At 42.2% G+C, this 17,088-nt stretch overlaps 1 protein-coding gene across 1 annotated transcript; it reads left to right on the forward strand.

Moving 5' to 3' along the window:
* Positions 1-645: 645 nt before the first annotated feature.
* Positions 646-14,910, forward strand: LOC127427390 (leucine-rich glioma-inactivated protein 1-like). Its single transcript, XM_051674983.1, has 8 exons — positions 646-1,273; positions 2,008-2,079; positions 2,943-3,014; positions 3,107-3,178; positions 3,601-3,672; positions 3,753-3,922; positions 11,219-11,383; positions 12,538-14,910. The coding sequence occupies exons 1-8, from the start codon at positions 1,083-1,085 to the stop codon at positions 13,353-13,355; spliced, it is 1,632 nt and encodes a 543-aa protein (XP_051530943.1). The 5' UTR covers positions 646-1,082; the 3' UTR covers positions 13,356-14,910.
* Positions 14,911-17,088: the final 2,178 nt, after the last annotated feature.

Raw genomic sequence — 17,088 nt, forward strand, 5'->3', positions numbered from 1 at the left:
CTGCTCTTTATTCTGACAAATGCTCAAAATGAAAGTACTGCAGAAAGAGTTCCAGTGAACAAGAAAGGAACTTTACAGTGGAAAAACCAATACAACATGCCACAAAGAAACATCCTTATGGGCCTTCCTATAAAGACTGATGAAAATAAAATAAAAGGCAATTCATTACTTACAAGTATTTATGATGAAGATGTGACAGCAACACAAAATCAACAATGTAATAATTATTATTACTGTTATTGTTATTCCTGTTGATGCGTAGGTTATTATGATATATTTTTGTTTGATACTTTTAAAACTATTATATTAATATCTTGTATTTAACATTAAATATAAATGTTATACAATAGGTACAGTATATCAAAATATTATGTAGCACATTATAATATTTATTTTCATTATATAATTAATAAAATATTAATATTTGATGTAAATAATATTATAGCCTATAATATAGTACAATTATAATTTCATTAGTAGTGTAATAAACGTAATAATAAAGAACATGTTTGATTAAAAATGCTTTATCAAAAACAACAGCACAACATCGCCGTCTGCCTGTGTTAGAGGGGCGCAGGTGCATCTCCCCAAAGCCTCATGAATATTCTCACTATCACTTATTCATGGTTTGGGCTCATGCGTATTCACAGTAATAACACCATTGGATACCAGCTGCTGGTAAAGAATGATGCAAAAGAGGGATTCTCCCAGGATCTGAAGGAATTGTTTGATCCTTTAAATCCGCGTCGCCAAGGAAAATATCTCACATTTTGATCCGAGTATTTTTTTAATTTATTTTTTATTTCAGGAATCACTGTTGACTTTTTTTTTTTTTGTTTTGTCTTATTTAGCGATACATTTGGTTTACTATCACAATCTTAATGTTGCTAAGAGGGCATTTCACCCCGTTGGATATTTGCATCGTAGCAGAACGAATCGCTTGGATGTGCGCCTGAGACATTGAGACACAGACATTCATAAACACGGACCCAACTGAAGAGAGCCGACCAGACGAGACCACCACTTATTACCACCCAAAAGACTAAAGCACTCCACGGCACTCAGGAATACACCAGGACAGAATGGGATATGCGAACAGAAGCATAAGAGGATACACTTTTCTGCTTTGGGTTGCCGCCGTATTGTTGTTAGTGGAAAGCAAAAAAGGCAAACAGCCCAAATGCCCCCCTGGATGCACGTGTACCAAAGATAACGCCTTGTGTGAAAATGTGCGATCTGTGCCACACAGCTTTCCTCCTGATGTCGTCTCACTGTAAGTGTCCTGCCAGAGTTTACATTCATATACAGTTAGTGAGCAAATTACTGATGAAGGTTATTGAAATAGACATTCAAAACGACATCCCTCATATCTATGTATGTAGATACGAATCTTTGTAGCTGAATGTTGTGTAGTCTTTGTACAGTACATGCCTGTAAATATTAGCTAATGTGTAGAACGTATAATCTTTGTATATGCATGCAAAGATGAATGTATATACAGTATAAGTCTATGAATATATTGACTTTGTATATGCATATAAGGATTAATGTATAAGTCTTTGAATATAATCTTTGTATATGCATGTAAACATTAATGTACATAATGTATTATCTTTGTATATGCATGCAAACATTAATGTAAGTATTTGAATATTTTGCATAATCTTTGCATAAGCATATAGAGATAATTGTATTTATAAGTCTTTGAACATTATGTATAATCTTTGTATATTCATGCAGAGATTAATGTATTTACAAGTCTTTAAATGTATTACATTATATTTGTATATGCATATAATAATTTATGCATACATCAGTACTTGTATATTTTGTATAATCTTTGTAAATGCATAAAAAGTCTTTGTATATAGGCTATTGTATGATCTTTTTATATAAAGGTGAATGTATTTGGAGGTAGAATAGCATATAAAGATGACTGTATGTATATTATAATCTTGCAATCCTATATCCAGTGCACATGTACTTTATACTCATTTTTATTTCCAGATCATTTGTGAAGTCCGGATTCAGTGAGATTGCAGGAGGAAGCTTTCTCCACACACCATCCCTGCAGCTTCTGTGAGCTCCTATTAATGTTGTGCATTCTTGTATTGTGGATTCTTTATAAGGACGAAGTGATCAACATTTTAAGTGGTCGAATGTTTGTTCTTAGCAATTACAGCCTGGCCCCCTTCAGAGACAGGCGTTTTGGGGACATTCTTCACCGTGTCTAATTTCTCAAAGCCCTTAAATTGGTGTGAATATTATGCAATGCAGCTGCTCTGTCAGGGACATGGCCCTGTCCTCGTGATAAGCAAATGAGAAGATCTCAGTTTAAATAGCACCATATCCATTTTATAATATTACTCAGACACTTAGCGTACGTTTACAACACATAAAACCTTAGAAATTAACATTAAAAAGGCTTGAAGGCAATAGATGAGTTACTACACAAATGTAAACACTCACACAAATGCACATTTGCCATTATTGTGAAAAATATTACCAACAGCAGTCTTGCACCCAGTGTTACTGTATAGGTCTATTTGCGCAATATCGTGCAACTGAGAATGCATGGAAAAGATTTATGTTGGCACACTGAGAAAATTATGTGACAAATACCAGTCTCTGATTGGGTATAAATGGGTCTTTCAAATCAGAAAGGCATCCAAAGAGACCAACAAGAACGCTATTGTTATATTTTCTTGATCAGGTTACAATTGATTGTTAAATTCCTTTTGGAGGAGACATTTTCCTTACATGTAGTTAGGCTGTTGGGTCAAGTCTGACTGAATTCTTGTTGTATGAGTAAAAAAAAAATATTTGTGGTCACCTTGTGGTAGTTATTTTTTGTAGGTTTTTGTGTATATGAATGTAACATTGCATAATGTTCAGAGATGCAAAATGCTAAACTGATGTTTTTTTTTTCCACTACCTGCCAGATTGTTTACAGCCAATTCTTTTGACTTTATCGATGAAGATGCTTTCCAAGGTCTGCCACATCTGGAGTATCTGTGAGTTTGATTTGATTTATTTTCTTTGACACTACCATCATCACTCAAAATGATGTCATACAAGAGAGTCTAAAACAAATGCTTCATTTCAGGTTTATTGAAAACAACAAAATCAAGTCGATTTCACCCCATTCATTTAGAGGTTTAAAATCTCTCATACACCTGTGAGTACATCAGAGTTTTATGAATTATTAAATACAGATGAATTAATGTATTGCAGCAGAAATGTACACAATGTAATAGAGGAGACCAGGGCTAGCTGTCACACTTTTGACTCCGCTGAATATTTCTCAAAATAGGATTTTTTTATGAAAGTCAATTTCTGTAGTGACACCTTGACTATTGTTACCTTAAAGTCTTGTCAAAATGATTCAAATTAAAAATTGTATTGTTGAAACTAACATACCAACAAAACCATTCTTAGAAAAAAAAAAGCATTTGTATACTTGGACATTTGACTCAAAACCTAGTTACTGAGATATAGGCCTTTTTTTTTTTTGGCTAGTGACAACCAGCCCCTGTCTGTCCTCTATATCTTTAATTCTGACATTATGCTACTAATACTTTTTGTTTGACTCTTTGTTAGGAGTCTTGCCTACAATAATCTTGAGACATTGCCCAAAGATATTTTCAAAGGAATGGATGCTTTATCAAAAGTGTATGTATTTCACCTCTTAATTTCAACATTTCTTGCATAAATGTACTGTACAGTATATATGGACAGAGTAATTTGTACAGGGATCTCAGAGGAAATATGTTCAGCTGTGACTGTAAGCTGAAGTGGCTGGTGGAGTGGATGTATAGCACCAATGCAACAGTGGACCAGCTACACTGCAGTGGGCCTCCACCCTATCAAGGGAAGAAGATAAACGACCTAGTGCCTCAGTCTTTTGACTGCATTACAGCAGGTAATTCTGCTCTGGACTGTCCTAGTAATTAAACAAAGGCAAACTGATCTGCAAAGATGGAGAAGATTCTGGCATTGAAATAAAATGATTTTACATGACTGTTGAAAATTTCTCTTTTAATCTAATATATTATTTAAAAGAAATAATTGAGTGTTGTTTCAATCTGGAAGATCAAGAATATCTTAAAAGCATTCTGCTTTATGTACAATTTTGTAAGTGTACCTACAGTAAAAGGGATTCACATCTGAACAATTACATGCTCACCTTAAAGACCTCATGAAACGGTTTTCTTTCCTGTGTTGACGTATTTCCCATTGAAACAAGAAGTTGTGGCGGGCATATTGAAGGCCTTGTCCCTTTAAGAAAAATAAAAATAGCCAATAGCCTTAAGTTTACACAACCTGGTCTCATGGAATGAATGTTACTATAACTGCAAACTGACTTTTATGTGCCGCTTTCTATTTTTCACTGTCAGCGAGATGTAGAGAGAGATGAGAACCCAAAAGCTGATGACAATAACAGAGTTTTTATTAATCCGTCAGCAGAAGAAAAATGGCAGAAAAGAAAAAAGACTCTTGCTATTTTGAAGGGATGAGTGAGGACACACACACACAGGTAATGAGGCTGAGAACCACCAGAGGACTTACAGACAAGAGAGGTACCATCCAGGGAGATGAGTACTGAGTCGCGTACAATCCAACTCGTGTGTGAAGAGGTGCGGGAAGGAGAATAAGCATGTTGGCCGATCCACGGGGTCTGAGGGAATACAGAGGAGGCACAAATCACACTAAAAAGCAGAAGATGAGTAGGGTGTAGTAAGTATAAATGAGTAAGAGGAGTAGGGAGTGCACATGGCTAGTATGAACATAAACAAAGCCCTGTGCTCAAACACAAAACAAAGACAAGCACACAAACACACAGAGCACAGCCAGATCAGTCCAGAGTCCTGACAGTTCCCCCCCCCCCCAAAGGGGCGTCACCTGACACTCCAAGGTGGACTGACCTGCAACGTTGATTGAAATCATAAATAACAGAGTGGTTCAGAATGTCCCGGGCCGGGACCCAACACCTCTCCTCCGGACCGTAGCCCTCCCAGTCAAGCAGATATTAGTACCCACGGCCATGCTACCTGATGTCTACCAATTTACTGGAGTAAAGACCAGAAGACAGGCTTGACTTTGGACACATGAAAACCCGGATGGATGCATCTCAGGGCCAGGGGAAGCTTAAGGCGGACGGACACCGGACTGAGCAACTTATCAATGGGAAAAGGGCCAATAAACCTGAGTGCAAGTTTACGGGACGTGACTTTGAGTGCGATATCTTTTGCTAGGAGCCAGACTTTCTGACCGACCAAGTACCTAGGAGGTGCCGTTTGGCGCCGATCCGCCCAAGTCTTAATAAGCCTCCCAGCCATGAGCAAAGCTGACTAGCCTGTCTCCACATCCGGCGGCAGCATGATATAAAAGCATGGGCTGAGGGTACCGCCACGTCAGGTTCACAGTCAGGGAATAATGGCAGTTGATACCTGACACAGCACTGAAAGGAGGAGAGACCCGTAGACAATTCCGTACTCCACCCACAGCCACGCAACGAAGTATCCCCTCTAGACTTTGATTGGCTCACTCTGTCTGACCATTGGTCTGGGGATGGAAACCAGATGACAAACTAACCGTAGCCTCCAGCTGCCTGCAAAACTCCCTCCAGAATTTAGAGACAAACTGGGGGCCCCTATTGGAGACCACACCCAATGGAACACCATGGATCTGAAAGACATGGTCCATGACAGCGACCACCGTTCCACAGGCTGAAGTGAGCTTTGGGAGTGGGATAAAATGAGCCGCCTTTGAGAACCTGTCCACCACCATCATAATTACAGTATTGCCATGGTAAAGTGCCCAGTAGGCCTGCCTAGAATTGAATCTCTTGGCTGCCTTGATATATTCTACATTTTTGTGATCAGTCCACACCAAGTATGGTAGCTCAGATCCCTCCAGCCAGTGGGCCACGCCTCCAAGTTGAGCTTGACAGCAAGCAACTCACGAACACCGACATCGTAATTCAGTTCCGCTGATGACAGGCGGTGCGAAAAAAGCAAAGGGGTGTAACTTGCCATCCTTAGATGAGCGCTGGGAGAGGACCGCACCCACGCCCACATCTGACACATCGACCTCCACCACAAACTGGGGTGCCGGATCAGGCAGCTGCGTTTGGCTCTCTCTCGAACTGCCACATCCCGTTGCACTTATCCCTCTCCTCGGCTGATTAGCCCAATTGACTAGGCCCTGCAGTGGTTTCTGGGGTTTGCCAATTTCTACTGGTGGTTCATCTGAAAATCATCCAAGTACACAAACATGAACCTGCTAACCATGTTGTGGAGCATGTCATTGACAAGTGCTTGGAAGATGGCTGGGGCATTTGTGAGTCTGAAGGGCATCACCAGGTATTCGAAGTGCCCCATGGGTGTATTAAAATTCATCTTCCACTCATCCCCCTCCCTGATCCTCACAAGATGGTACACGTTGCGAAGGTCTAACTTCGTGAAGACGGTTATCCCCTGCAACAACTCGAGGCCGAAGACATCAGAGGCAATGGTTACCTGTTCTTGAAAGTGATGTCATTCTGCCCCCGGTAATCGATACAGGGGTGCAAAGAACCGTCCTTCTTCCCCATGAAGAAGGACCCCGCATTGGCCGGGGAAGAGGAAGAGCAGATGAGGCCAGCAGCCAGCAACTCACTGATGTACCGATCCATAGCCTCCCGCTCAGAGGCTGTCGTAGGGGTGGTGCGGAGGAAGAAACACGGCCCAGGACCTGCTGAAGACTGTCCTAAGGTCATGGTACACCACCGGAATTTCAGGCAGATCTACTGGCTCCACCTGAAACAGAGAAACAGAGGAAGGCACAAGAGACAGAGCCTATCCCAGACAGTAAGAGGAGCAAAAGGTACTCCAAGCAATAACAGAGTTGCCAGCCCAATTAATGTGCGGATTGTGTTTCATCAGCCATGGGTATCCCAAAACCACCGGGGTGGAGGGAGTCAGAAGCAGATAAAACACAATCATCTCCTCATGGTTGCCTGAAATTCTCAGACTCACCGGACCGTAGCCTTGGAGATCTTGCTAAGAGGAGAGCCACTGAGAGTGCTAATGGCAATAGGAGGGTCCATGGGAACTACCGGAACACCCCACTTGGCTGCCAACTCCGCATCCAGGAAATATCCCTCAGCTCCAAAATCAATGAGTGCCGACACCTGGCGGTAGTAGCAGCATCCCAGTGGATAATGGCTGGAAGAACAGTGTGAAGCATAGGGAGCTGGTATGTACAAGTCCCGCTCACCAGTAGCCCCCTTGTAACTAGTGAGCGTTGGCTTTTACTGGACACCCAGCCATGATGTGACACGCCCCGCCACGGTACACACACAGGCCCAATCTGTGATGCCTTTCCCTTTCCTTCTTAGACAGAGAAGCTCGGACCAGCTGCATGGGCTCAGGATCTGAAACAGTATCTGGCAGTGGTTGAAATGAGGAAGCAGATGTACATGCCCTGGAACTAACATCCATAGATGGAAATGGAACTCGCAGGCGGCAACAATGAGAGAGCCAATTGTTGACTCGGATTGCCAGATCGACGAGATCATCAAGAAGCTCGGGCAAGTCAAGGGAATAAATCTTATCCTTCATCGTCTCTGATAATCCACCAAGAAAAATATCCCATTGAGCTCTTTCGTTTTAGCTGCTGGAAGCTGCAAGGATCCGAAACTCTATGGAATAGTCAGAAACGGAGTTGTTTCCTTGCCATAATTCCATCAGCAAATGAGTTGCTTCCCTACCGTGTGTGGTGCGATCGAACACCTTCTTGAGTTCTGCAGAGAATGTCCAGAACGACCGGTTTGGAGGGTGATCACAGAAGGGAAGGAGGAGAGTTGAAAGGAAAAAAATCAAAGAACATCGGGATAAAAATGACCTATAACTCTAAGGATCTATGTTGTACGTAGCTGGTGGATTTAGATGGGGCTCCTGCGCAGGGGGGGAAACTAAACTGGGTGGTGGTGTGGCCGGTGGTGGTGTAGCGACTACTCGTAGACTGCTCTGCCTAAAAAAAGCCCTGTGCCCAAACACAAAACAAAGACAAGCACACAAACACACAGAGCGCAGCCAGATCAGTCCAGAGTCCTGACACTCGCAGCAGTTTCCTGGTGAAATAAACACAAGAGGTGCTACAACAACAGTGCATTTTATTCACTGTCACACAGCTCACAAGAACAGTGGCTGATTATGACTTTATAAAGACTTATTTTTTGCTCTGCTACTGGATTTAGATGGGCTCCTGCGCAGGGGGGGAAACTGAACTGGGTGGTGGTGTGGCCGAGGTAGACTGCTCTGCCTCAGTCAGAATGTGGAGTTGTTGAACTTTTGCCGTGATATCCAACAGCTTTGTTGTCAAGGCCTCCAAAGCTCTTTTGGAAGCATCCAGTTGTTCAGTGTGTCGTCCCAGTAGCATTCCCTCCTGGGTAAGAGCGGTTCTCAATTAAATATCATCTGCTGGGTCCATTCTGGCTGTATTTTCTGTCAGTGAGATGTAGAGAGAGACGAGAACCCAAAAAACGACCTCTGTGGCCGGGAATGCTGGCAGTGACTGAGAAACAGCCTGTGTGGCTGGGAACGCTGGCAGCGACTGGGGAATGGCCTCCATAGCCGGGAACACTGGCAGCGACTGGGGAACGACCTCCACGGCCGGAAATGCTGGCAGTGACTGGGGAACAGACGCCTTACTCGGCTTCCTTCTCCTCCTCCTCTGGACGGTCGGAATCACTGCAGTGGGAATGGCCGCCACCTCCTGCCGGTCAGCAGTGGCCTCCTCCACCTCCTGGTGGTCAGCAGCAGCCTCCTCCACCTCCTGGTGGTCATCAGCGGCCTCCTCCGCCCCTGGCGGTCAGCAGCGGTCTTGAGCATGGGGACTGCAGCTGATACGTTCTTCCTCCTCCGTTTACGGGTCATAGGGGGGATTGGGCTTTATGAGGGTGGGGCGATGGTATGGTCTGCCTGGGGAAATCCCTCCTGGGATGGGAGTGCAGAATCCCTGCACTCTTAAAGGCGGTCAACAAAGTCCCAAAAGCCCAAATGCCCCAGCTTCTCCATCTCCCCCTGACTGAGAGGTTGAACGAGGCAGATGTTATAACCCTCTTTAAGATCCGTCTCATCATAGTCCAGCTCATCCACTGCAATCAAAAACCCACATGCGAAGTCCTTCACATCAGTTCCTCTCTGACGGACATTGCGAAGGTGCACGAGCTGAATCATGTGCTGATGAATTTAAAAGTCAGTGAGGGGAGATGGAAAAAGGAAGATGCCATTGTGCCTCTGCTGGGTCCAGAATTGGTTGGATTTTTCTGTCACAGTACATGGTGCTGAGAGAAGGAAGGACCCAAATGCAGGAAGGCAGAATAGGGCTTTTATTTAAATAAACAAATAAAATACAAAATACAAATCAAAACTCTCACGAGGGAGAAGACAAAACAGAAACTAGACCAACTGGAGAAGGAAACAGACCAGAACACACTTACAGAGTTGCAACACAGCAAAACAATCCAGCAAAAACAGTACAAAAAAGGAATAAATAGCAGCTGGTAATTGGAGGCAGGTGCCGCTGGTGACGAGCTAGGTGGAGAAACAATCAGTCGTCCTGGCAACAGAGCTGACGTTCTCCACTTGGCACCTGCAAAACACAAGTGAGAGAGAGAAACAAAGACACACACACCAACACATGATAAGACAGACTGAAGGGATGGTCTAGCCCAGACTGTGACAGGGTAGAATATCTCTGAAATGTAATCTGGTACTGATTACAAATCACAACTCCAATTTTAATCAGTAAGGTAATCTTTTAGATGACACTTTTTAGGTTTTATCCATCTAATCTGGTTATATTTGGATTACCTTTGGATTAATTATTGCAGGTTTTGATGAAAATCACATATTAAAGCAGAGGTGTGTAACTTTTTCAGTGTTAAAACACTTCCTCCTATACAATGTGCTGACAACTATAAGTACTGTAGTCCATTTGTAGGCAAATTTTCTCGAAAACTATAAACTCTGTGTCTCTGTGGTGCTTTAAAAATGTCTTTGTTATTTTGTTTTGTTTTGAGGGGCACATTCAGGCTGACACAACAACACTGACTCAACCAGTGGCGTGAGTTGGCAGCGGGACTATTTGTTTGTTCGATCAAAAGCAGGCAGGGGTGTATTCGGAAAGCTGTATGAATTTTATATTTATTTTTGCAGTTCCATTTGGTGGGCAAGTGCTGCAGAAATGACACTTTCAGCTTTAAGTACCAATTTGCACTCGTTTTATAAAAAATTAATAAACATGAAATCAGGGGGGTCTGGGTAGCTCAGTGGTAAACGACGCTGGCTACCACCCCTGGAGTTCGCTAGTTCGCTATTTCTAAATCCCAGGGCATGCTGAGTGACTCCAGCCAGGCTTCCTAAGCAACCAAATTGGCCCGGTTGCTAGGGAGGGTAGAGTCACATGGGGTAACCTCCTCATGGTCGCTATAATGTAGTTTGTTCTTGGTGGGGCGTGTGGTGAATTGAGCGTGGATGCCGCGATAGATGGCGTGAAGCCTCCACACGCGGTATGTCTCCGTGGCATCAAACTCAACAAGCCACGTGATAAGAAGTGTGGGTTGACGTCTCAGACGCGGAGGCAACTGGGATTCGTCCTCTGCCATCCGGATTGAGGTGAATCACTACGCGACCACAAGGACTTAAAAGCACATTGAGAATTGGGCATTCCAAATTAGGGAGAAAAAAAAAAAAAAAACGTGAAATCAAATCTATTTGTTATTTGTCAGTCCCTGAGTAGGCACATTTAAAAAAGAAATGTAATCTTATTACAAGTACTTGATTTTTGTAATCTGGTTACTTAATCCAGATTACATGTAGTCAATTACTACCCAACAATGGTAAACCATGATTTGCTACTTGCTAGCCAGAGGCAAGTGGAATTAGGGGGAGGGTACATCATCATTATATGGGGCATTAAATTGGAAAAATGTGGATATACACCTGTCTGAAAATTTAAGAACTCACACAATGTGGAACCACAATTTCAGTTGCTGATAATCTCAAAATGGCTGAATATCATTTAATTAATTGTCCTGGCTGATATATCAGTCTGTTACTAGCCTCAGAATGAACAAACGTGGACTAAAAGCCACAAAAAGTAAATTTAATGGGCTCTTTGTACTAATGAATGACCACCATGTCGACTAACCATTGCCTGTTTGTTGCAGAGTTTGCTTTAAAGACGACCCTTACATTTGAGTCTATATCTGTGGAGGCCTTTACATTTGGGAATGATCAGTATGTTGTATATGCCCAGCCCTTCTCTGGAAAATGCAGCTTTATGGAATGGGACCATGTCAACATGGAGTTCAGAGCCTATGACACCATAGAGAGTGAGTGAGCAATACAAATCATACCTCCAAGTGCAAGAACTGCAGAACCACAAAAACTGATAGAACAGTCACATTTAAAGGGGACTTTGTGATATTAAAGGTGATGCGTAAGCCATTTGAAGGTTGATTTACCAAAAAAAGTGCAAGAGTGTCTTTGTTTGAGAATCCAGTCTAACCCAACATTACCTCAACCAATGGCAAGAGTTTGGGGCAGGATTATCGACGGTTTTTTCGACCAATGGCAGATGTGGGGTGTGTTCGGGAAACCTGTTTGAAAAGTCATGAATTTTGCAATTCCATTTGGGGATGCTTGTGGTGTAGCAGTCATATACTTCAGCTTTAACAAAAAAACAATAACATTCCTGCTATCAGATGATACAGGCTACGTCCACACTAATGCATTTTCGTTTGAAAACTCATCTTTTTCTCTACGTTTTGGCCTTCCATCGACACCGATACTGTGTTTTTGACAGCAAACTGAGCTTTTCGAAAAAGCTCTGCCAAGTGGATAAATATGAAAACACCATCTTCACATTGTAGTGTGGACTGGGAAATTGGAGACATAGAGCTTATTCATGCTAGTGGCATCTTTGATTTTTAATGGGAATGACAACGAGGCTGTTAGGGATTGATTTACAGTCTCTTCAGCGGAACGCACTGAACTTTAAAGTGTTTTTGGATCATTCCGTAGACAAAACATTGATAAAATATCTGTCCAAGAACATTCAGTACACAAAGTACTCCAGACAACATGAGTTGTGGAAAATCAGATGTGATCTAAGACCTTTATACAGCTTTATACCATTCGTGCCATTGAAGAAATTGTAGGTCTATCCCTCACAGACTCGTTGTCATTCCCATTAAAAATCAAAGCTATGGAACACCAGAATAACTGCGTTTTAGATTGTACGTGGAGTACAGAGTAAGGGGACTCAGAGGGCGTTTTCATAAATTTCAGTGTGGATGAGCAGCTTTTTGAAAACATTTGAAAATGGCAGTGTGGACGGAGAACATTTCGAAAATGAAAATGTTGTTTTCAAATTTATCCAGATTAATGTGGACATAGCCACAGATTCCAAAGCAATATACTGCTATTATTACGGTGTATTCTACAATCAAATAATTTCTGTAGCCTTATTTTTCTCTCTTTTCAGGCACTTCCACTGTGGTGTGCAAGCCAATGGTCATCGATAACCACCTTTTCATCATTGTTGCTCAACTTTTTGGTGGCTCTCACATTTACAAAAGGGACAGCTCTGCGAACAAATTTATCAAAATCCAGGATATTGACATTCTGAAAATCAGAAAGCCCAATGACATCGAGACTTTCAACGTGGACGGTGAGTTTTTCTTCGTGATAGCAGACAGCTCGAAGGCCGGCTCAACCACCGTGTACAAATGGAACGGCAATGGCTTCTACTCGCACCAGTCCCTCCATCCCTGGTATCGGGACACTGACATCGAGTACTTGGATATTGCCGGCAAACCCCACCTTATTTTGTCTAGCAGCTCCCAGAGGCCTGTTATCTACCAGTGGAGCAAGAGCCACAAGCAGTTTGACCGCCGGACGGACATTCCAGAAATGGAGGACGTCTACGCCGTCAAACACTTCAAGGTGAAGGGGGAGCTGTTTATCTGTCTGACACGCTTCATCGGTGACTCCAAGGTGATGAAATGGGATGGCTCGATGTTCACAGAGATACAGACAATGCCCTCGCGGGGTTCCATGGTGTTTCAGCCCGTCTCCATTGGCAACTGGCAATACGCCATCCTAGGCAGCGACTACTCGCTAACCCAGGTCTATCAGTGGGACACCAAGAAGAGCCAGTTTGTGCACTTCCAGGAGCTCAACGTCCAGGCACCGAGGGCATTCTCGATAGTGTCAATTGATTACAGAGAGTTCCTGTTGTCTTCTAGCTTTAAAGGGAAGACACAGATTTATGAGCACTTGATGATTGACCTGAGCAGTTAGGATGTGAATTTAACCAGAATCCAGAAACTTACACACACAAACACAAGCCTGTTGTGAAACTACATGCATGATCTAGCCTAGCACGTAAAATAATAATAATTCCACATGAATGCCTCTCTAGAAACTTCCCTTTGTGTCTTTTTCTGTTATCACCATCTGTTCTGCACTTTTCATTTTTCCTCTTTTTTTGTCCTTTTAAACAAAAGCTATTGATAATGTATTCTCTGCCATTATGTGCTTGCCGAATTGTCACTAAAGAGGTATAATAAGGAAACAACAAAGGTCAAAAAGTAAACTGTTGATGCAATTACAATCTGCCATATAAACTGTTTACATTTTTACAGTAATGTAAAAAGCTATTTTAACTTTTTCTTTTTTTACACAAATAGGATCACTTAAATGACATTACTCACATTGTTCGTGATAGATTTTACATGTGTTTTTAACCATCATTTTATTGAATAATGCAATAAGCTTAGATTTAGCCCAGAACACTTTGAGGAAGGAAGTGTGGGAAGGAAGGTTATTTGTTTCCTGGTACTTGTTTGTTTATTTGTTAGATCTAATAAAACCTATAAGAAATATGTGCCTGCTTTGTCATGATGAATGAACATATTGTGTTCAGTGGAATCAAATGTTGCTGTGGCATATCAGAGAGATTCTCAAGAAACCTGTCATGAACATGTTCTGGCAGGGCTGTTTCTGAGCATATGGGGGCCTTTAGCGAAATCCTACTTGGAGGCCCAAGTAGATGATTACATACAAAATGGCTATTTACAAGGAATTTGTGTACTTAAATCCCCAGCTGCCTTTGATACATCTAAATATTTCAATATGGCACCTGAAAATAATGGAGACAAGACAAATTTGGTTGATTGAATCATTTACTGTCTGCTGCAACTACCATCAGCAAGCTTACTAGTTGAAACGAAGATAGCACCGAGTCTGTGAACTAATCTTGGTTAGCTACACTATGCCCAATATCTGCACCTTAGCTATAGCTAGCAGAAATGTCTGGAAACATGTACCTTTGTAAAATAGGACACAACTGCAAAATGTTAGCTTACAAATTATTGCAATTTAATGCATGACAATGAACAAACACCATCTAGCCAGGTAGCTGGCTTACATTTATTTCTTACAAGTGATCTGGCTGTGTTTCTTATCCTCTTCCTTTTTCTTTTTTTTCTGCTCCCAAATTGTAGGTATGCTTTATGAAGCTGAAAACCCTTTGCGCGTGCGTGTGCCTGTGACATCTAGCTACAACTCTCTCCTTGCAGTTACATTCTCCTTTCCCTCTCGGCCCACAAGAGGGCCCCCTATAACTTATTGAGCCTTCACAGCTGCCTTAGCCTTACTTTCAGCTTTTGGTATATTTAAAAAATAATAAATAAAATTAAAAATGTAAAAGACAATCTTGCTTTGAGGGCCCCCTGGTGGCTCGGAGCCCTAAGTGGCCGCTTATATCATTTATAGCTAGAAACGACAATGTGTTTGTGTCAAATTTACCCCAAAGTACAAAGAAAGATTTTTTTTTTACATTATTTTCATGACCATCAACCACCTTTTCCCCTCAAATTTTTATTTGAAATAAGCTCATTATTAATACTTGTATATTACTAATATAACATTGTAGCATGTTTTGTACTCTCATTAATATACGTTAATGTAAAAAAAAAAAAAATTGTGTTACTGTAATGTGAATAGGAGATAATGTGATTAAGATATTTAAGTAACATTTTCCTCACTCAAAAAATATTATAGCCTATTTTTAAGATTTACGCATGTCAAATACATAAAAAAATTCCATCAAATTGAACTGTGTAATGTTTCACTAAATTAAATTAATAAAACGGAAAATGTTTAGTAACATACTAATAAAGTTGAATAGGTTAACTTTAATTAATGCATTATGAACTAACATTAACTGAACAATTGTATTTTTATTAACTAAGATTAATGAATACTGTTACAATATTTTGTGTATTTGTCATGTGTATTCTATTGGTTCATGTTTTTCATGTCTTTTATTTTGAAAATCTAGTTCCTGTTTCATGTCATGTGGTCCCCTGGTCATGTGATTTCATGTTTCCCTCCATGTTCATGTGTCTTGTTTTCATTGGCTTATTGTCTTGTTATCTTGTTTAGAGTTCTTAGTGTTTATTGGTTATCTTTGTCACGTGTTCTCCCATGTCACGTATTTAACCCTCATGTTTTCCATGGCCCATTGTCAGGTATTGTTTGTTGTTGTAACTTTGGTTGTTAGTTCAAGTTTATGTCAAGCCAAGTTTTTGTCAAGCCAAGTTCATGTTTATGTTTTATTTATGTTTGTAGTTAGAGTTTATGGATTACACTGTTGGAATAAATTTACACTTGGGTTATTTACTTCATAGTCATCGTCTTTGTCATTGCCAGTGCCAGCAACATCGTTACAGACATTACAGAACGTTAAAGAATACCTGACCTACAAATATGAACCCAGCAATCCAACTCCTATGGCTACATCAGGGGAATCATCCCCTGGAGGATTACGTGGAGGACCTTTGCGCTCTGGCATGCCAGGTGGACTTTAATGAGGTTGCCCTCAAAGACATTTTCCATCTCTTTGCTGATGCCAGGCGGTCAGAGTTCCCACAGCCTGGCTCAGTATATTGACCTTGCCCTACAGATTATTGGTTCTATGTTCACTGTGGGGGAGGCGGATGCCGAGCTAGAGTTCCAAGTCATGGCCGCCAAGCCAGAATTCCATGTCATGGCCACTGAGCTAGCGCCATCTTTTGCCCCGGATCCTGAGTCTGCTCCATGCCATGTCACAGCCACGCCTCAGCCTGCTTCATGCCATGTCACAGCCATGCCTCAGCATGTTCCATGCCATGTCACAGCCACACCTCAGCCTGCTCCTTGCCATGTCACAGCCACGCCTGAGCCTGCTCCATGCCACGTCACAGCCATGCCTCAGCCTGCTCCATGCCAAGTCACAGCCACGTCTGAGCCTGCTCCATGCCATGTCACAGCCACGCCTGAGCCTGCTCCATGCCATGTCACAGCCATGCCTGAGCCTGCTCCATGTCATGTCACAGCCACGCCTCAGCCTGCTTCATGCCATGTCACAGCCACGCCTCAGCCTGCTTCATGCCATGTCACAGCCATGCCTCAGCCTGATCCATGTTACAGCCACACCTCAGCCTGCTCCATGCCATGTCACAGCCATGCCTCAGCCTGCTCCATGCCATGTCACAGCCATGCCTCAGCCTGCTCTATGCCAAGTCACAGCCATGTCTGAGCCTACTCCATGCCATGTCACAGCCACGCTTGAGCCTGCTCCATGCCATGTCACAGCCATGCCTGAGACTGCTCCATGTCATTTCATAACCACGCACTTTCCATCGACTCTACCAGGCCATGCGCCACGCCATGTCTTGCTCAGCCACGTTTCAAGACCCCCCCCCCCAGCACCCTACAGAACTTTGGGTTTGTGCAATGTTTTACGTGTTTTGTTCATGTGCTGGGGCGTCAGGAGCCGCCCCTTAGTGGGGGGATATGTCATTTTTATTCTGTTGGTTCATGTTTTTCATGTCTTTTATTTTGAAAATCTAGTTCCTGTTTCATGTCATGTGTCTTGTTTTCATTGGTTTATTGTCTTGTTATCTTGTTTAGAGTTTTTAGTGTTTATTGGTTATCTTTGTCATGTGTTCTACCATGTCATGTATTTAACCCTCATGTTATCCATGGT

Source organism: Myxocyprinus asiaticus, chromosome 36 (genome assembly GCF_019703515.2).
Source record: "Myxocyprinus asiaticus isolate MX2 ecotype Aquarium Trade chromosome 36, UBuf_Myxa_2, whole genome shotgun sequence".
NCBI lineage: Eukaryota > Metazoa > Chordata > Actinopteri > Cypriniformes > Catostomidae > Myxocyprinus > Myxocyprinus asiaticus.